The sequence below is a fragment of the Nicrophorus vespilloides genome, unplaced genomic scaffold, assembly GCF_001412225.1.
Source record: "Nicrophorus vespilloides isolate i.1.1-1 unplaced genomic scaffold, Nicve_v1.0, whole genome shotgun sequence".
Classification (NCBI taxonomy): domain Eukaryota; kingdom Metazoa; phylum Arthropoda; class Insecta; order Coleoptera; family Silphidae; genus Nicrophorus; species Nicrophorus vespilloides.
In genome coordinates, this window is record NW_017095540.1 from 13,319 (window position 1) to 35,165 (window position 21,847).

The 21,847-nt window shown below is 29.6% G+C and overlaps 1 protein-coding gene across 1 annotated transcript; it reads right to left on the reverse strand.

Moving 5' to 3' along the window:
- Positions 1-12,498: 12,498 nt before the first annotated feature.
- Positions 12,499-20,232, reverse strand: LOC108556354 (sialin-like; the record flags this gene model as incomplete). Its single annotated transcript, XM_017912435.1, has 5 exons — positions 12,499-12,825; positions 13,047-13,132; positions 17,162-17,317; positions 17,689-17,821; positions 20,086-20,232. Coding segments are annotated over 5 exons (765 nt in total), but the record flags the coding sequence as incomplete, so codon positions are not given.
- Positions 20,233-21,847: the final 1,615 nt, after the last annotated feature.

Below are 21,847 nucleotides of genomic sequence, written 5' to 3' on the forward strand. Positions count from 1 at the left end.
CTCTCCCAAGAATGAGTATCTATATACTCTACATACTAAATTTGAAGACCCAAACTAACATGATGTGTCTCTATTCATATTTAATACGTTAAACGTGAGAAATATATTGCGAGTTTCTTCAGGAATATTAGAGTTCGCGATATTACATAATTGATGCGTGTAGGATGGATAAAAAAAATGCTGCTGATCTCTTCAAAACAAAACAAAGTCTGTTAATAAAAGAGAAATTGACAGTTGCTTTTTTTTCTTGTTTTGTTTGACGGGAGATGAGCGGTTTTTGGGGGCCGAATTAATAATGTGCGTTGATCGACAGCAAATGTCGTTCGAATTTGCGAAAAACTCGATCGATTCGGCCGCAAATTACGCCTATTGATGAAATTACATTAAACGCGAGCAGATTTTCGGTCGACGCGTTTTGTCGTTTCTATTTAATTATTTTTTATTGCTTCTCGCAAAATGTGTAATCGAATTAGTTACGGCCGCGTTCGACGATAATTTGCATAATTCTAAATGCGTCGTCTACGTACTAACTTATTTTTTTTTCTCGTGAAAATGTTCTTAACTTTGTTATTGTTTTGTCCAAAAAAAAGTTATAGAAAGTTTCAATTTTTTTTATTTGTTATATAAATTTCAATTTCTTTATAAACTGTTAGTATTATATCTTTAATTTAAAATGTTATAACTAAAATAAACTTAACTTAACTAGAAAACTTCTTAACTTTGTTATTGTTTTGTCCAAAAAAAGTTATAGAAAGTTTCAATTTTTTTTATTTGTTATATAAATTTCAATTTCTTTATAAACTGTTATTATTATTTCTTTAATTTAAAATGTTATAACTAAAATAAACTAAACTTAACTAGAAAACTTGTAAAAAAAAAAGTTTTTGTTTACTTTTTTCTCTGAATATATAAATGAAACTATAAATTAATAAGTTTTTTTCACTAAGTTTTATATGAGTTATTTCCAACTTCAAAACTGTTATGGGAAACATCATTGACACTAAATATGTAGATTTCGATGTATATAACTGTTTGGAATGTTGCTACAGTAACAGTAAAAGTTGAATGCTTGTTGTTGTGTCGGATACCTAGAAAATGAAAGCTTAATTGAATCGAGAATCGTTTCTGTTCGAGCTAGGATCGATGTCGACAAACGTTTATTAATTAAATTGGACAGTGAGCGCAAAACAAGTATAACGCATTTAGGATGGACGCTTCGAAGTTATGCGAAATCGTGAAATTTAATTACTAAAACGTTCACACTAAACGGCGCACATTCTAATTCAATTCATTCCATCGAAAATAATAATCACACATCACAATTCCATTTGCTATCAATGCTCCAGATTCGGTTACATTTAGTATACAGTAAATCTAACGATTTAAAATGATTTACTTGCAATAGTGAAAAATGTATGTTTAATGCATGCTATACACTTGGAAGAAACCATCTGTTGCGCAACAACGTGTATCTGTCTGTCTGTATACATACGTTGTTATTCGTTCATCACAATAACTAAAACCGAATAATAATATCGATGGAATTACAATAAAATTTTCCGCTCGGCTAGACTTTCCTCTCCCACATATATTGAAATATTGACGATTGAATCGGAAAATTCGCATCTCGAGTGTTGTTCCTCTCCGGCTTTATTTCGATTTTGGTTGGTTTCGGATTTGTCCCCCTTTTTTTTGTTTGTTTGTTAAAGAAACCCTCGGGTTTCCAGACCACTTTAATTCGCATTTAACCGGCAACGAAATTTATCTTTAGAAGCGAAGAAGTGTGCGAGAAACGCCTCAGGATTTCATTAACGAAAACTTTTTCACCGTTGAAAATTTATAAATAATACTTAAACCGATTTCGTTTCCTGCTATTGTCTTGCGCGTTATTTGTCTTCATTGTTATTTAATAATCGTGGCAAAAAGTTCATTGTTTTCTCTTGAAAATGTAGCTTGTTTTCAGGTCGTTCCAACGCCTCCAATTAACTTGACATTGTACAACCAGGAGAGATAACGTAAAATCATTTTTCATTTCTTTGAACAATCATAGCGAAAGTTCATAATTCTTCTCTCATTGAAAAACTCAACTTTTCGGATTGTTTCAATGCTTCCTATTAATTTACATCCAGGATAAATATTAAGTTTACTAATTAATTCAAGTACGTTCAAATTTGCATTGTTCTTGATGGAAATATAGCTACTTTTTCGTGTCGTTTCAATTAACTTGACAAAAGAATAATGTAGCCTCAATTTTCATCCCTTTTTTTTGCATAAAAAAAAATGTAAATCGACCCAAATTCAAAGGAAAAGACACCTTTCATTTCCTCCCCTCTTTTGCGATGCTGATTTCATTTGCGGCGCATTTAAAATTTTAAATCGAAGTCTCGCTTTGAAAATCGAGTTTCAGTTCGAAGATTGCATTAATAAAGTGCCGGATATTGCATTTCACTTCCACGTTACCATAAATTGTCTCCAATCGTATGCATAGAATACTTCACTAAGATAAATTAAATTATTGTTCTTAATCTTTAGACTTTTATGCAAAATTCAATCTCACAATCTCAAAATATTCATTCTGAATTTATTGATAATGTTTGAGATGTTCCAAAGACTAAATTATAACAATTTTTTGACAGGTGACAGATGACTTTGACAGGTGACAAATCACTTTGACAGATGACTTTGACAGGTGACAAATGACTTTGACACAAGATGACAGGTGTTATTTCGCGTTTCATAAAATATTTATCACGACCAAATATAGCTTAGAAAAATATTTATATTACAATTACGTTTATATAATTGAAGATCAATTAGAGAGAAGGCAAATGTACTTAAAAAAGCAACAAGTGCATTTCAATATTTTTTTTTGTTGAATTTGCGAAAGTTTAAAGAGTTTACAAATTAATTTTACATGTTCGAAATCGGCGCCGTACAAGATCTGAAATATAATAATTTGCATGTAAATTGGGATCGCGGGGATTTAATTAATTGGATTAACCTTACCCATTTTTGCACGTAATTGGATAGTGCAAAATGAGAATGAAATAGGGAGAGAAGAATGTTGAAAAAAGAAAAGAAAAGTACGTATTAAACTGTAATGCAATAATCCACCCACCAAGTCTATTATCAAGGATTAATTTCGCAGCTCTCTTTATTGAATCGCAAGGTCTTCGCAGTTTAACGCCACCCACGTTCACATACATAAACGATAATTTATATTATATATAAAGGGCTCAGATGGAATTAGAATAGTCTTAAAGCTGCAGATAAGACAGAACAATTTGTTGAGCGAGTTTAATTTCATAAGTCCGTTAACAACAATTCCCGAAAGTCTATTTAATTTAAATACTTTTTTTTATGTTGCGAGATTAAAATTAATTAAAAGCGTAAGATAGAAAAAAATAATTGAAAATATAATATAATGAATGAAATTGTTTCAGATTGTGTAGTTTTTATTTTGTGTCATAGGTCATTATAAATAATTACAGTTGGTACGGATTATAGAAGTGTCAATTTGTTGTTACGTATACAACTTAAAACAAATGTAAATAAATTAGAAGCGCAAGATATAAAAAAAATAACGTTTTTCTTATTGAATAATGAAAGTAAAATTAATTCAAAGTGTAAGATTGAAAAAAAATATTTTGAAAATATAATATAATGAACGAAATTGTTTCAGGTTGTGTAGTTGGTATTTCATGTCATAGGTCAACATAAATAATTACAGTTGGTACGGTTTATAGAAATGCCAATTTGTTGTTACGTATATAACTTAAAACAAATGATACTAAAGTAAATACATTAGAAGTGCAAGATAGAAAAAATAATGTTTCTTTATTGAATAATGAAAGTAAAATTAATTCAAAGTGTAAGATTGAAATTAAATATTGAAAATATAATATAATGAACGAAATTGTTTCAAGTTGTGTAATTGGTATTTCGTGTCATAGGTCAACATAAATAATTACAGTTGGTACGGCTTATAGAAATGTCAATTTGTTGTTACGTATACAACTTAAAACAAATGAGGCTAAAGTAAATACATTAGAAGTGCAAGATAGAAAAAAATAATGATTTTTTATTGTATAATGAAAGTAAAATTAATTCAAAGTGTAAGTTTGAGAAAAAAATTGAAAATATAATATAATGAATGAAATTGTTTCAGGTTGTGTAGTTGGTATTTCATGTCATAGGTCATTATAAATAATTACCGTTGGTATGGCTTATAGAAATGTTAATTTGTTGTCACGTATACAACTTAAAACAAATGATACTAAAGTAAATAAAGGGTGTCCCAAAATTAACGCAAGATTTGAATTAAATAGAAAACACAGTTTTTAGTGTTCAGATTAAGACACTCTTTATATTAGAAGTGCAAGTTATTTTATTATCTAATGAAAATAAATGTTTCGTGTGCAATAGTTGGTACTTAGTGTCATATGTCATGATCATAGAAATGTCAAAAATAGCAGCTTACAAATTACAAGAAGAAAAAAAAGAACTTAAATCATTTGTGTCACTGTATTTAATTCCATTTTGGTAACTTCTTACGTGCTTGAGCTATAATAAATGAAATGAACTAGAATAAAAGCGCTTTCAAAATCTCATCCCGTTTTTTTTCTCTCTCCCCGAAATGATGGATTGTATATGAACCAACAGGTGGATGATATTCAAGGGTGGGTTGGAAATGTGTATCGTTTATTCCAAACCAGACTTTCGAGTTGATGAGTCAGTCAATGTTGGATTCGGAATTGCGAAAGAAACAAAGGACGTTGATTGGTGTTGCGTCACCTTTTTGGCGAAGATCTGGTTTGGATTTGCGATTGCGGAGGACTTCGTAATTATCATCATAGAGGAGCACGCGCTCACGGTTTAATTGCTAATAAGCCTATTCACTACGATGATCCGCTGACGCGGAAGCAAAGAGGACGTCACTTCCGCTCCGGAAGAGCGCGAGGCGGGAATTCCGAATTTTTCACAAATTGACGTCCGTCGGTGCGGAACGTGCTCATCATCGAATATATTTTTTTTTACAAATAAAAAAGAAAAAGCAGAAGTTTCGCACTTATTGCGATCAATCAAATTCGTACAATTATTACATTACACATATATATCATAATCAATTAGATTTTTGACACAGTTTTTTTTGTTGTTGTTGTTAATAATTCCACATTAATCCGTTATGAATACAAAACTATGAGTAAATAAAAAATTTAAAAAAAAAACAAAATAATTACATGTCTACCTTTAATTAATCTGTTATAAATTGTAAAGGACCTTTCCAGAACATATTTTCACTTTGATTGTTAAAATTCACAATATTCACGTCAACTGAACACGGATGCTTTGAACAACCTTTATCGTTGATTCAGAAACTGCACAACAAACGATTTCACGAGGTGCTTGTTGCCGGAGGAATCGAAATTCGTAATGTTCCACATTACGTTTCTAACATCGTGTCAGCTGCAATATCATAAGTTTTTTTTTGGAATCTAAAGCTGAATCTTTGATAATTCGCGGTTTACGGCATTCCTTTATCGTCGGATTCGGGGAAAACCGCGCGCGGTATTGTGTTTCTAACTGTTATTCATCGCATCGTAGTAAGAACGTCTTATAAACATCGATACAAAATAAATAATGGAAATTTCAGTGCGCAATGGATAAATGTAAATATTGGAAATACCCAAAGTGTTTTATCTAAATTTTGTAATCAATTGCAATAATTGAAGTGTTAGTATTCCTGTTTGAAACCGGATTAAATGAAACATATATATAGTGAATCAGGACTGATCGAAGTCGCACTGTGCGAGGTATTGCTGTATGTAGGATAGATGATTTACGTTTATTATTAACACACTAATAAATAGTAATCGTTTCTTAGAAGACAAAATTGAAAAAGATTATCAAAATAAAGGAAAATTTTAAAACATGGAAATACGATCAAAATTATTGTTTTCTCTGAATGATTTGAGCTTGAGCTCCTATTACCATCATCCTTCGAATGTTCGATCGGGATTCGAGGCTGCGAATCCCTCCTCGTTTTCTGCCACGTTTAATCCATCATCTTCATATTTAATTCAGAGTCAGAATCATCGAAAACGTCTTCGCCCGACCGACAATCATCTCGGAATCAATTACTTTTGTAACATCGTTTGTGAATTAGAGATAAATTTAATTAAGCTTAAGCAAACATTGTTACATTGATTCTGTATTAGTCGACAATTAAAATTAGGAAATATTCAAAGTACAAACATTGAAGTTTTAATGCAGATTTGTAGCTTTTAATTGTTGTAATTTCATCGTTTTACACGATAATTTTGAATGTTAATTATAAGTGTGCATACTCTAATTAAACTAAGAAATACAGGCTATAATATGCAGATTTGTGATCTATACCGTTTGACTATAATATAATTTGTCAAAATTGAATTGAATCGAAAAAGAAGTATCTTTACGTTTTATCGAATTACTCAACAATCAGATATGCTTTTTAAATCTACGAATGCTTAAATTAAAGTACAAATTACTGGCTTCAATATGTGCGTAAAATCAGATTCGTAATTTTTTACTGCTTTGCTCTAATATGCGGTCAAAGTTGAAAATATTTTTGTTAGTGTTTCACGTTTTATCCAACAATAAAGTATGCTCATTAAAACTAGGAATGCTCAAATTCAAGTGCTAATTACAGGTTTTATATACGTGTAGTTTGGCTGTAATAAGCTATCAAAACAAAATTTTGTTATGCAATGGCTTCGAATTTTACTGATTAACTCAACAATCAGGTATAGAAATTACAATTACGAACACTAAAATAAAAGTAAAAAATGCATGTTTAATATACGAGTAGAGTTAGATTGATAGATTTAGCTGTTTGGTTGTAATAAGCTATCAAAGTTTAAACTAAATTTCTTTGAATGTTCATAAATACAATCAATTTTATCATATAACTCCAAAACCTGGCATACTTTTTGCATCTACAAATATCCTTATTAAAGTAAAAATTAACGATTTTCTGTAATAAGCTGTTAATTTCAATACTGAATAATTACTAAGAAAATTGAACCAATTATGCGGTGGTGCAAGCATCGCTTTCTGTGCATAATAATAATGAAGATGATTTACAATTTAACTTGATTTCACGCTAGAATGAATGAGAAAAGATAAAAAAAAGGGAGGGAATTGTGTCATGGTGCATTCAGCAAACTGTACTACTAAGCGGCAACTTAATAGAACCGCCGGAAATATTATGCTAGGAACTCGGTGTAAAGTTTCCTCATCCTTGCGAAAAATACATTAAGAAAGACGAGGAAATAATAAATATGTCGCATACACGTTGAGTATATAAATAGATGAATGCAATAAAAAAAAAACATTTTCTTTTCAGCACAATTCTTGTATGAATAAATGAGAAATTAAATAACGTTCTAATTCCAACAATTAATAATCTTTTCATTCATTTCATTTTTTTAACAATTTGATTCACAATTAATAATTTATTTAGTTTACTTACAAAATTAAGAATTTTCGTTGAAAATCATTCATAATATTTGATGTTTTTGTTTCTTCCAAATTTAAATAAAAATTGTATTTGAAAATGTTATTTTAACTTTAATTTTAATCTGTACTTTATTATATTATTCTCAAAAATCTCAAAATTCTTAAGTTGAATAAAATCGAAAAAAGAAGTGTCTTTACGTTTCACCATATTACTCAATGATCAAGTAAGCTTATCAAAACTGCGAATGCTTAAATTGAAGTGCAAAATACAGGTAATATTGATAAACTGTGAGATTTGTAACTATTTAATTTTGGTCATTATAAGCTATCAAATTTGATTTTTTTTTCAAAATTTTACCATTTTTTTTTCCAGCGTTCATTGTCTATACTTTTTTATATTATTTTAATTAATAAATTTCATTATTTACAATTTTATGCACATAAAAATTCACTAGATTTTGCAATGAGTAGAAAGAAATATATTTCAGTTATGAGATCCAATTCCCTTACTAAATCCTGGACGCAAATATTTAACCGGTAAACAGAATCGTTTTCGACTTATGTACATGCACACTAAACACACAAAGAAGCGTTCATTCGTCGCCAATTAGCCGGTGGCTCAAAATTCAATTAAACTCTCACAACTGGGATCTATCTCTTCGCTGTATTTCTAATTTTATTTTGCGCAAACACTCTCCCAGTTTTTCAATAAACTTTCACATAAATCACTTTTCGTTATTTTTAGCTTTCATTACTTCAGATTGCATTGAATTTGGATGCAAAATGGATTTAGTGTGAGAATACCTGAAGGTTTTTGTGTGTCTATATATAGTTTGTAAGTGTACAGCGCGAGTTTAATTAAAGTCAGCATAGACGTCTGGTATTAAGTCTGTTGGCAGCGCGGAATATGATTCTCCTAATTAGAAACTCGCTCACCAACCAATCAAACGAGTCAATACAGAAATGGGAATATTTTACTAATTAATTCGATATTCCTTATGCAAATTTATTCAACAGTACAAAAAAATCGAATCGATTTTAATTTGAAATGTGAAATAAATTTCTGAAATTAGTAGACTTTTTTTTTGTAAAATTATTCGTTTTCGAACAGTCCGGCTATTGGCGGATCCGCACTATACACGAAATAAAATGTCTTTTATTATACAAGAAAAACAGACATGAATAATCCACAGATTGGAGTATGATTTACGTTTTGATGCATCACAAAGAAGAGGAAACGCGTCGACTTTGAAATGGAAACAATGGAAGGAGAGAAACAATAGCGGTTAACGTGATATGTTTGTATGCTGCACAAACTATGCTACTAATTAACTTGATAATCGCTTACTAACTTAATGGAAGAAACATTGTGTATTATTAAATACACCTGAAATATTTGATTCATGATTTTTGGAAAAAAAATATTTAATTCCTTAAATAATTAGATGAATTAATTGAGAATTTGTAAAATTAAGTTATTGATATTTATACTTGTCAAATGTAAATTATAATTGAATAAATTGAAATACGTTTTAACATGCAAATAAATATTTTGATTGAAACATTTTGAATTTACCCGGCGAATCCACCAAAAAGTAAATGAGTATGCTTTACCTTTTTGATTCTCTTAATTGTTATTCTCTTTTCGTGTTGTTTTGTTTGATGCACGTAAAGCACGGTAGGTTGTGTTGATGATGGGAAGGCGTCCGATGCGTCGCGACGCCGAAGAACTACTGGTAGATAAGCGTCGTTTCGGCTTTTGCGGCGCGTTTCCTGCCACGCAACCGCACACTTCGGCCCTAATTGATGGCTCTCTTTCTGCCGGAACCTCTGCTAATACTCCATTATTCGGACATTCGGGAATAAAACCTATTGTTTTTATTTTCCTCACTAATTTTCAATTCAATTGAATCTCACTCTTAGGATAAATCACATTTTAGTTTTTCCATTTTTCCATTTACCATATTACTCAATAATCAAGTAAGCTTATCAAAACTGCGAACGCTTAAATTAAAGTTAAAAATTCAGGCTTTAATATGTGCATACAATGAGGTTTGTAGTTATTACAGTTTGGCTGTAATAAGCTATCAAAATTTAAAACAAATTCCTGTAAATGCTCACAAATGCAATGTCTACACGTTTTATTATATAACTAGAAAACTATGCATGCTAATTAGATCTATAATTATTCTGATTAAAGTAAACAATATAGACTATAATATTGATAAACTGTGAGAACTATATTATTATTGAATAATTTTGGAGTAATTTTGCTAAGAAGAACATTTATATTAAATCGAAAAAAGAAGTGTCTTTACGTTTCACCATATTACTCAATAATCAAGTAAGTTTATCAAATCTACGAATGCTTAAATTAAAGTACAAAATACAGGCTTTAATATGTGCGTACAATCAGATTTGTACTTATTACAGTTTGTCTGTGATAAGCTATCAAAGTTTAAAACAAATTCCTTTGAATGCTCACAAATGCATAGTCTACACGTTTTATCATATAACTCGAAAACCACGCATGTTAATTAGTTCTATAATTATTCTTATTAAAGTAAACAATATAGGCTATAATATTGATAAACTGTGAGATTTGTAACTATTAAATTTTGGTTATTATAAGCTGTAAAAATCGATATTTTTTTTCAAAATTTTATCAGAATTTAATTGTTAAATAATCAACCAGTACAGATTTGTTTATTTTCGATCAAAAATATATGAAAATTTTTTTTCATCAATGTTATTTGATCATTAATAATACTTTAAAATTGAGTTAATAAAAATGATCAAAAACAATTGAATTATGTTTAAAAAAAACCATGAAACTTCCGATTTCTTTTATTGAATCATTAAATAAAATAAAGTTTTTCAAAGCGTTTTTACTAATATAAGAAAAAATCATAATTTTATACATTGAATAACAATTTGCAATTTATCGTTTTCTCTTCAATATACAAATAATAGGTTTTCAACGGGTTTTTTTCGGAGTTTCGGACAGACGAAAAAGGGGAGAAAAACTAACAAATATTGATATATGGCTCGGACTATTTCAATAGAAAACTTCGCGTTTTGCAGGAATACCCATGAAATTATGTTTATTCAATATTTGCGCATATTTTGCAGGAAATTCAATTTCGCGTTCACTCTTTTCACATTTATTTATCTATCAATCGATGCAAAACCCTCGTGTTTATTTATAGCCGCTTTTTTTTAAACGGATATCTTATTTAGGTTGTATATTTTTAACTTTCGATCCATGACATTTTTCGTCCTTTTCAATTTAAAATTTTCAATACTTACATTTCCACGTTCAACCTACATTTTAACAAATAAAACGCCCTGCAAGTATTTCTGATGTATACATTATTTATTTACAGAATTTGTAAAAGTTCTTATTTCATATTTATCCTTCATATTTTCAACAAAATTCTTTAATTTTCTTTCAAAGAAACACAGTTCATATTTCAATATTTCAATTGTGAAGCTGAAATTTATCTGAACAGAAAAACAAATTAAAAAATAATGACTTTATTTCCAAAACATGTTTTTTGTTTAATAGACAAACATTGAGTTGCATAACGTAAATAAAACGATTCTATGGAAAACGAAGCTGCGAAAACTAATTTAATTTCAATTAAAAGTGTGGCATAGTTGGAGCGGAAAAAACACGCAGTTTTCATCCAGGTGGTTGTTTCAATGCGGATGAAACTTTTTGGCCGCGATCCAGATTTCAAATTCCTGCATCATCCGAACAATAAAGCTTCCATTCTATCAGATTTGTTAGCGAATTCCAAAATTTTTCGTTGCAAAAGCAGCAATTAATGATATTAAAACAAGCCACGAATTGGATTATCCTGATTAATAATGAGATGATTTAGTGGAGACGAAATTGATTATGAGTGAGAATTGTGAAATATACTTAAAAAATTGCTGCTATGTAATATGTAGTTTATATACGTAAGCTGACAGATTTAGACGTTTAGATAATAATGGAGCTCGGTTAAATCCGTGGGGAGTTGAAGATTATTTCGTTATTTACTTGAAATGCGCGCAGATTGTTGCCCCAATGGAATTCATTGCATAAATATGTTTATTATCGCTTTATTTATTTCAAATTTAGATTTTTTTTGCACTAAATTTTAATTTTATATAAGATTTAGATAATACATGATTATGTATTATAAAATTAACAGATTTTAGACTAAATGTTAGATTAAAATCGATTGATAATTTGTGATTTATATTAATTGTGATTTCAATTAATTAATACGATTTGTGTAAAGTGAATTGTTGAAATTTCTTTTGGAAATACAGACTTTAATGTTGATTCATTTGGCTGCGGATAATCTCGACTGGTGTTGAGATTAATTGGAAGTTCCAAGAGATAAACCGCACTCTCAGATTCGGAGTTTTCTTAGAAGGGTGAACCAAAAAAACACCCTTAGACGAAGTCCATTAAATTGGTAATGCTCAAAGCGAAACGCAATAAACAGCAAGAGAAAACAGTAAGAAAATAAATAAAATGAAACGTCCTGCAGATGCGATTTCCAGCGAAAGCGGATCAACGACTTTCTTTCTCTGATTTCTTGTTATTATTACAAGTATAATCTTCGGAATAGTATAAAGAAATAACTAGATTCGTGCTCGATGACCAGAGTTTTCTTACGGTTTTAAGCAGTCGCATATAAATGGAAATTTTGAGAAATATATTTTTCTCGCAGGACGTTGAACTGCTTTAATTTCTCCTTCATTTCTTCAATACTTATCGAAACCTAATCCATATGTAAGCAAATTTATCATTTATGTAATGGAATTTCATATAATTTTCTAGCAGAACGTTTTTATCTAATCCATATGAAATATAAATAAATTTATCATTTTTCATTATTTAATAGAAAACGTAGATTATTTTCAAAAGAAATATGTAAAGGTTAATTGTTGTTTTCTTATATACAAAATAAATTACAAATTTCATAATATTACGTGTCTTTTATTTCTGAAAATAATATATTTTCATGTTCGAACATGCACTTTTGAGTATATCTGGTTGTAAATCTTATTTTTTTTTTCGCTTTATACTTCGACTTTCTCTTCTTTATTATGCGTAACATCTTCTTTATCCTCATCCTCTTCATCATCTTCTTGAACTTTTCCATTCTTCAGAGTCTTCATTTCGGATTCCAAGGCGGAATCTCCCGTGGTCGGACTGTTCCAATCCTGCAGTTCGGATTTTGCGAAGAACAAATAGAGAATTCCGGGCACGATCAGCATGAACGCAGAAATCCAGAACACTTTCTGCCATTGAGATGCTGTTTGCTATATAAAAAAAACAAATCAAAATTAAGAAAAAATCAAATTATGATTCAAAACTAAAACGAAATTCGTCTGGTTTTAAATGTGATTTTTAACGCATCGAATTGCAAAAGGTCGCATTGTTTTGTTGACACGATTTTGATAAATGTCAACGAATTACGTGGAACGAATTAACAACACTCGGAAAAGTAATTAATCGCAACGAATCCAATCGAAATACTCACATTGTTGTATGTTAAAATTCCGACGATTGCTGGCGAAATGAAGCCGGGCAGTACAGAAATCATTCCTGATAATCCAAGTTGAACACCTGCAACAACAACAAAACAAAGTTTAAAAAATGCAATCTATCTTATAAGAGAATACGTTTTATTTATAGTTTAGTTAAGACAACTTATGAGTACTGAACATTTGATATAATTATATAATAACAAAGTTATTATAAATTGAAAGCTGTTATTCTCAAGATTTTAGTTAAATTTTACTTTTTTTAAATTGATTTTCATTCTAAATTCAATAAGGATTATAAAAATATGATTACAGAATCATAGAAGAGTTAAATTTAACTTTTTTTTTAAGTTTTTACAAATTACAATTTACAAATTGTTGTTTCAATTAAAAAAATTTAAATTAAAGAATGTCATTTTTTCTTAATAATATTACAAAGACTATAAAAATGTTAACTTGTGTTAATTAATAATAAGGGTGAAACGGTTGAATCAATTAAAGTTTGCAGTATTCAAGAAAAAAAGTAGAAAAAGCTGTGAATAGTCCTGATATTCAAGTGAACCAAATTGGCCTATCATAAATTCCCTTTATCCACGTTAATTAGTGGCGGTTCTCTGAGGGGACAACGACCAGACGATTACTAATTGGTGCAATCTCACTCTACCTCAAAAAAAACCTATATTTCAACACCGAAAAAATCTCAATTACAGCGATAGTGCGGTTTCCATTAGTACGCATTCGCTATAGTACGGTTTGGAAATTTCGCAGAACAAACTAAATTTTAATTAAAAGCTTTAATTGTTGATCCACTCAACCTCAAAAACTCATTTTGTAACACCGAAAAACTCGACTACAGCAATCATAAAATTTGGAGCTAAAAAGTAGCAAATTTTATTTTACTAATAATATAATACAGCAATACCTCACACAGTCCTATTTGAGCTAGTAAATTAAATAGATATAAACCGGATAATACGAGACTTTGTTGCAAGAGAAAAAACGATCATTTTTTTGTAGAAAAAGAAATCTAATTTTGTTTAGTTTGTTCGTTTTGAAATTATCAAACCGGACTGATTGAACCCATGTATTTCTTCTACATTTTTAACCATGAAATACCTCGCATATTTCGGCTTCGATTAGTCCGGATTAATTATAGTAGAAACTAAATTTTAAATTGAACAAGATACAGTCTCAAAAATTAATACACTAAATGATGGATTTATAAATGCTGTAATAATTGATCCAATTTCCTCGAAAACCCATATTTCTACACAAAAGAATACACTCAAGTACAGTAATACTTCGCATAGTGCGATTTCCATTAGTACGCATTTACTATAGTACGGTTTGGAAATTTCGCAAAACAAACTAAATTTAAATTAAAAGCTTTAATTGACCTCAAAAACTCATATTGTAACACCCGAAAAACTCGACCACAGCAATACCTCGCATATTTCCACTTCGATTAGTCCGGATTCATTATAGTACAAACAAAATTTTAAATTGAACAAGATACAGTCTCAAAAATTAATACACTAAATTATAATTATACAAAAATGATCGATTTGTTAATGCTGTAATAATTGATCCAATCCTCTCGAAAACCCATATTTCTACACACACAAAAACACTCAAATACAGTAATACTTCGCATAGTGCGGTTTCCATTAGTACGCATTCACTATAGTACGGTTTGGAAATTTTGCAAAACAAACTAAATTTAAATTAAAAGCTTTAATTGACCTCAAAAACTCATATTGTAACTCCCGAAAAACTCGACCACAGCAATACCTCGGATATTTCAGCTTCGATTAGTCCGGATTCATTATTGTACAAACAAAATTTTAAATTGAACAAGATACAGTCTCAAAAATTAATACACTAAATTATAATTATACAAAAATGATCGATTTGTTAATGCTGTAATAATTGATGCAATCCACTCGAAAACCCATATTTCTACACAAAACAAACACTCAAATACAGTAATACTTCGCATAGTGCGGTTTCCATTAGTACGCATTCACTATAGTACGGTTTGAAAATTTTGCAAAACAAACTAAATTTTAATTAAAAGCTTTAATTGACCTCAAAAACTCATATTGTAACCCCCGAAAAACTCGACCACAGCAATACCTCGCATATTTCAGCTTCGATTAGTCCGGATTCATTATAGTACAAACTACATTTTAAATTGAACAAGATACAGTCTCAAAAATTAATACACTAAATTATAATTATACAAAAATGATCGATTTGTTAATGCTGTAATAATTGATCCAATCCTCTCGAAAACCCATATTTCTACACAAAGAAAAACTCTCAAATACAGTAATACTACGCATAGTGCGGTTTCCATTAGTACGCATTCACTATAGTACGGTTTGGAAATTTTGCAAAACAAACTAAATTTTAATTAAAAGCTTTAGTTGACCTCAAAAACTCATATTGTAACCCCCGAAAAACTCAACCACAGCAATATCTCGCATATTTCAGCTTCGATTAGTCCGGATTCATTATTGTACAAACAAAATTTTAAATTGAACAAGATACAGTCTCAAAAATTAATACACTAAATTATAATTATACAAAAATGATCGATTTGTTAATGCTGTAATAATTGATCCAATCCCCACGAAAACCCATATTTCTACATAAAATACTCAAATACAGTAATACTTCGCATAGTGCGGTTTCCATTAGTATGCATTCACTATAGTACGGTTTGGAAATTATGCAAAACAAACTAAATTTTAATTAAAAGCTTTAATTGACCTCAAAAACTCATATTGTAACCACGAAAAACCTGACCACAGCAATACCTCGCATATTTCGGTTTCGATTAGTCCGGATTCATTATAGTAGAAACTAAATTTTAAATTGAACAAGATACAATCTCAAAAATTAATACACTAAATTATAATTATACAAAAATGATCGATTTATTAATGCTGTTATAATTGATCCAATCCCCAAGAAAACCCATATTTCTACACAAAAAAAACTCAGTAATATAATAATACTTCGTATAGTGCGGCTTCGTTCAGTTTGGATTCACTATAGTACGGTTTGAAAATATCAAAATAAACAAAAATTATACAATCAAGTTCTCCTTATTGTTATGCTATTTTTTGTTTAAATCCTCGATGAGTCCGGTTTCAAACAGTGCGGCAACCGATTAAGCATGAAGTTTGAACAGTTGATTTCGATCTGATTGATGATCGGACAATACGTTTCGCAAAACGCATTAGAACAAAACCCCATCCATTTGTGAACGTCGCACGGAAAATCCAAAATCAATGCCGGAATCATATAATTAATAACGTCCGCTTTAATTAGGGGCGCAACGATAAATGTTAATAGCCTAATACGTGCGAATGCAAACTAATTAGTTAACGGGCGACGCGACGTTAGCCTAATTGAATTACCCGCCGCGTAATGCCCACTGTTTAATATTTATTTCGATATTATGTGTGTATACATTTACGTTGCTTTTCATGGTTTTTGATGGATTCCACCGCAAATCGTTTCTCATTAGTTTCACGTAGACTGAATCGATGATGAATTACCGTTGGATGGGTCGAGCTTATTACAATCTTATATTTCATTAACGCAAACAATAAACTTTAATTATACATAAACGAAGAACAAAAAGTTTATTATAAAATAGAAATTTAATATATTTCATTCTATGATTTGAGAGTTTGAAATAAGAAAAAATGGTCTAGACTAATTCATAGTATTTTTACTTCAATCATAAAATTTGGAATTAAAAACTAGCAAATTTTATTTCACTAACTTCTACTTTATTTTGATATAATACAGCAATACCTCCCACAGTCCTATTTGAGCTAGTAAATTAAATAGATATAAACCGGACAAAACGAGACTTTGTTGCAAGAGAAAAAAACGATTATTTTTGTAGAAAATTGTTTAGTTTGTTCGTTTTGAAATTGTCGCACTGCTTGAATCGATGTACTTCTTCTACATTTTGAACCATGAAATAGTAATTTATCTTGCATTCAATTTGCTTTTATTTACAGATTAGATTATAGAAAACAAAGTTCTGTGTTGAATATGTAAAGGAAAAGTTTAGGTAATTCGAACTTACTTGCGTAGTTGGGGCTCAAGTCTACAAAACTGGCGAGAGAACCTGTTGAAACTGCACCGTGGATGGCTGTAGCGGCTGTTAAGAAGACGATGGCAGCCATCGAGTTGCATCCCGAATAAGCCAACGCCAACATGCAGAAACCGTGCACGATGCAAGCTGCAAAATTCAATTGTTGTTGTTTTTGTTAAGTTTCGCATAGTTATTAGGTGAAAACTGAATACTAAAGCTGCAGCAGTTGTTCGTTCGTGACATTCAATGAAACGTGTTGAAAAATTTAATTATTTCTTTCTGGTGAAAACCATTTGAAAATTACATAAGAATTACAATTGTTGATATTTTGAACAAGTAAAAAACGTAATAAGCTGCAGCATTTGGTATTGTATAATAATGAATGAAAAGTGTTAAAAATGTATTTCTGAATGTATTTAATGAATGAAATCATTGCTTTAATAAAAGCTTTGATGTTTTTCTTTTGCTGAGAATAAAACAGAAGGTAAAAGGACAGAAAAAAATACTGTTACACTTACCGAAGAATGTGGCCAATTTCCTCACATTAGTTCGGGTCATTTTGTTCGTGGATAAAAGGTAGTCTCCGATTCTGGAGAAGACGTATGCCCAGGCCATCCTTATGAAGTGAGGCATTCCCGAAAGAAGTCCAGTCTGGAATAGAAAAAAAATATATAATTGTAAAGGGTAATTTTGTAATTTTTTGAGTTTTTTTTCTCTATATTTAGGCTTTAAATTGGTTTAATTAATAGAAAGAAAATGATGAAAATTGGACTGTGTTACAGTCTGTGATCGCTCATAATAGTCTATTAATGGTTTAATTATGTACTGGTATTACTTAATTAAATTCTCTGATCCACATATAACAATTTTATATCTCGGATTTTAATTAATATAAAATTTCCTTATAAATCAATCATTTTTTATAGTTTGCATAATTTCATATACAAATATTGATTGATTTTAGCAAAAATAATACAATTAGTAAAAAAATTCCATTGAAATCAAACATATTCTAAATTTCTAATCAAATCATGTATCAATATCAATGTTTTTCTTAAATTTGCATAGAAAACCATGATTTTGTTTTAAAGTTTGCATAATTTCAATACAAATATATTTCGATTTTAGAAAAATTTGCAATTAATACAAAATTTTCATAAAAATCAAACATATATTAAATTTCTCATATTATCATGTATTAATATCGATTATTGTTTTTAAATTTCTATAAAAATCAATGATTTTTAAATCTTACGTAATTTCAAATACAAACTTTGAGTGATTTTACAAAAAAAAAATACAATTAGTACAAAATTTTTAAATTTCTCATAAAATCATGTATTCATATTGATTTTTTCTTAAATTTGCTTAGAAAACCATAATTCTTTCAAAGTTTCCATAATTCCATTACAAATATATTTGAATTTTATAAAAAATTGGAATTAATACAAAATTTATATGAAAATCAAACATATATTAAATTTTTCATAATGTATTAATATCGATTTTTTTCTTAAATTTGCATAAAAAACCATCATTTCTTCAAAGTTTGTATAATTTCAAATATAAATTTTAATTGATTTTACAAAACAAAAATACAATTAGTACAAAATGTCTATGGAAATCAAAAATTCTATGAAAATCTCAACTTTTCTAAAATTTCTCATAATATTCTTGAAATTCAAGTAAATTATCGATGTAATTAAGAAAGAATAACATTCCAATTGTAATTAATACAAATTTTCATAGAATATTTGAAAACCATTAAAAATACACTCGAGATTATTCACGTTAATTGCATATACAACTGCATAATTTTCATTTAATTAAATGCGTTTCAATTCAACAAATTTCCGACACATTCTAAAAGGATATTAATGACTAAAGTAGATTAAAATTTTACACGATAACACCATTAAAGAAACATTTCAAATTAGTCATTATTATTATTGTATATAAGTTAATTGTAAAAGTCTTCAATTTATTAAAAAACGTTTCTATTAAATAAAACTACTGAAAAAGTTTATATTTACATGCAAAACTCGTGTTAAAATTTGTGTTACACGGAATCTCAAATAACACGGTACTTGAATTGCACGGAGTCTTGAATAAGACGGTTCAAAAAATGCGACAACTCTCGATATCTCTATTGTACGGTTTCTACAATCTTGTATAGTTAAGAACATCATAAAAATCGGGAACCAAATGTATTTTTATAAGTGGATTTGGGGTTTCGAAAAACAATTTTTTATAATGAGATTACGTTTTAGATCAATAAAACTCTGAGATGGTTCAATAAATCTTCCATATAATCGTTACGTAAATAACGTTTATTGTTGTATTTAACGCCGAAGTTTATCTATTAAATGATTCAACCGTGCGTGCGAGAAGTGCACTTTAAATTGTCTTGTCTGCTGTTGTAGCCTTGACACAGACTCCTCTAATAATGTCCAGTCTGGATCGATGGCGTCAATAAATAATTGGAAAGCATCTCGCAGGAAAATAAAACCTGAATCTCTCTTTTGGTCAACGCAGTATGAATTCGTTAATTTACAAAGTTGAACAACAACTTAATTAGTGGATGCGAATGTTTGCTTTCAATTAAACCAAACTAATTGAAGAATTTTCCTGAATTTTCTTTCTAAAAATTGGTACAACATTTAGTTTTGTATGTTTTAAAATGCTTATGTTAAAAAGTTTCATTAATTAAATTAATAAAATCAGGCTGTGAAAGCTTTTGGGGCTGTTTAATGATTGTGTATATTGTTTAGGGAATGTAATGATAAAAAGTATTAAGTAAAACTTTTCTGATGGAAAAAAATATGTGGAGGAGCGAAAAAAATGTTTGTCGCCTCGAAGTTTGGTAATAAGGGCAGAACGAACAATGAGCGGTGGTAATTTGGAGATGAGCTTACCGCTTTAATATTCCAGCCGTGGATGACTTTGAAGTAGGTTGGGGCATGGGTCATCGCCGTAAATAAACCCCAGATACCGCCCCACTGTGCGAGGATGTTCAGCCAAACTGGCCACGAGCTCAGGATCGATCTCCATGGAACTGGAGCCTAAAAAACAAACAACAAAAGATGGATTTATTAGGTTGTTAAATAATGGGTTTAGCAGACGTGATTTGAATAAAGTAAAGTTAAAGAATATATAGATATAAAATAGATTTTTGTAATTCATAAGTATTCACTAAATGAATAATAAGAAATGAAATTAGTATAAAGAAATTGAAGAAACAAAAATTGCAATAAGTGAATTAAAAATAGAAAAAAAAATCTCAATTGGAAATTATATTTTGTATCAAAAACTATTGAAAGTTGTAGTAAAAATATAAGGTTTTTCATTTAAATCAACAAAATTACTAAAGTCTTGACAAGTATACAATATGTTGATTGGAATAATTTAAGTTTGTAATCAAGAAAGATTGGTTTTGATTGAAATCAACATAATTACAAAAGTCTGATTTTTTTTATAGAAATAACAAAAATGCTAGTATTTTATAATGGAATTGTGAATAATTGTATAAGTAATTAAAAAATAAGGATTAATAAACTTTGAAATTATACTAATACAATTACAGCTAATGAAATTATACAAAATTTCAAAATCTCAATAAAAACAAGATATGATAGATAATGTGAAAAAGCTGTTAAATTAAATAACTGAATTTCCTCTGTGCAGAAATCAATTTCGCGTTTGAAATTCCCGCAGGGGATTCACCGGTTCCTTGCAATAACATTAAAGTGCTTTCGGTAAATGCAGTCACGTCTCGTGCATTCATATTTTTTGTTGTTGTTGTTTTTGTTGTTTTTGCTGCACATGCGGTGGAAGAGGACCGCACTTAGTTTTCAATCAGACCTTTTCCAAACAACAACCATTCGCAGAGACGGCCGTGTAAACAACAACAAATGCGTTGCGCGAGCAATATTCGGTTCCGTTCGGATGTTTCATTTCGTGTCGCATGGAAACATGAACGCTTTGTTTTGTTTACCAAATGGATGGACCAGTTTAATCCCTTTCTACATTCAACACAAGAAAAAAAAATCTGTCCTTTTCTTGTATGCGAAAACTGGAAATTATTGTTTCTTATTCTGTTGCATTATTTATAATTAATTTCTAAGAAAACTGTAAAAAATGTATAAAAATTATGAATCTACTGAAACGAAAAGTTTTAATGTGTAAATTAAATCTAACAATTAAACTTTTGTCGTGATTATGTAAAGTAGTTGATATTGAATTTTGCGACTAAAGAAAAGTGAATTGCGGGAATCGTGTATTTGGTTGTAAAAATTGAGTATGCGATAATCGTAAAAACAAAAGCTTTCGATATTTGTTTTTTTTTTTATGAAAAACTTCTCTTATGTTCGAGCATCGTTACGTGGAAAAGTTGCTGAAGATCAAGTGATTTCAGCACTGCGATGATTACGTAAAACTTTGTAAACTCTCTGGTTTTTCAATTTTATGAATACTAAATAATTCATTTGTTCATTAGATTATTATTACCATGGTGATTGATAATTGTCCGCTTAAATCAGTGGTTTCCAAACTTGAAGTTACTACGCCTCCCTCAATAGTATGTAATCTTTTGGCGTGTCCCCTTTCATAAAAGGAACGCGCATTACAGCAATATGGATAAGAGCACAGGAATTTATATATACTTGCTGGAATCCCCAA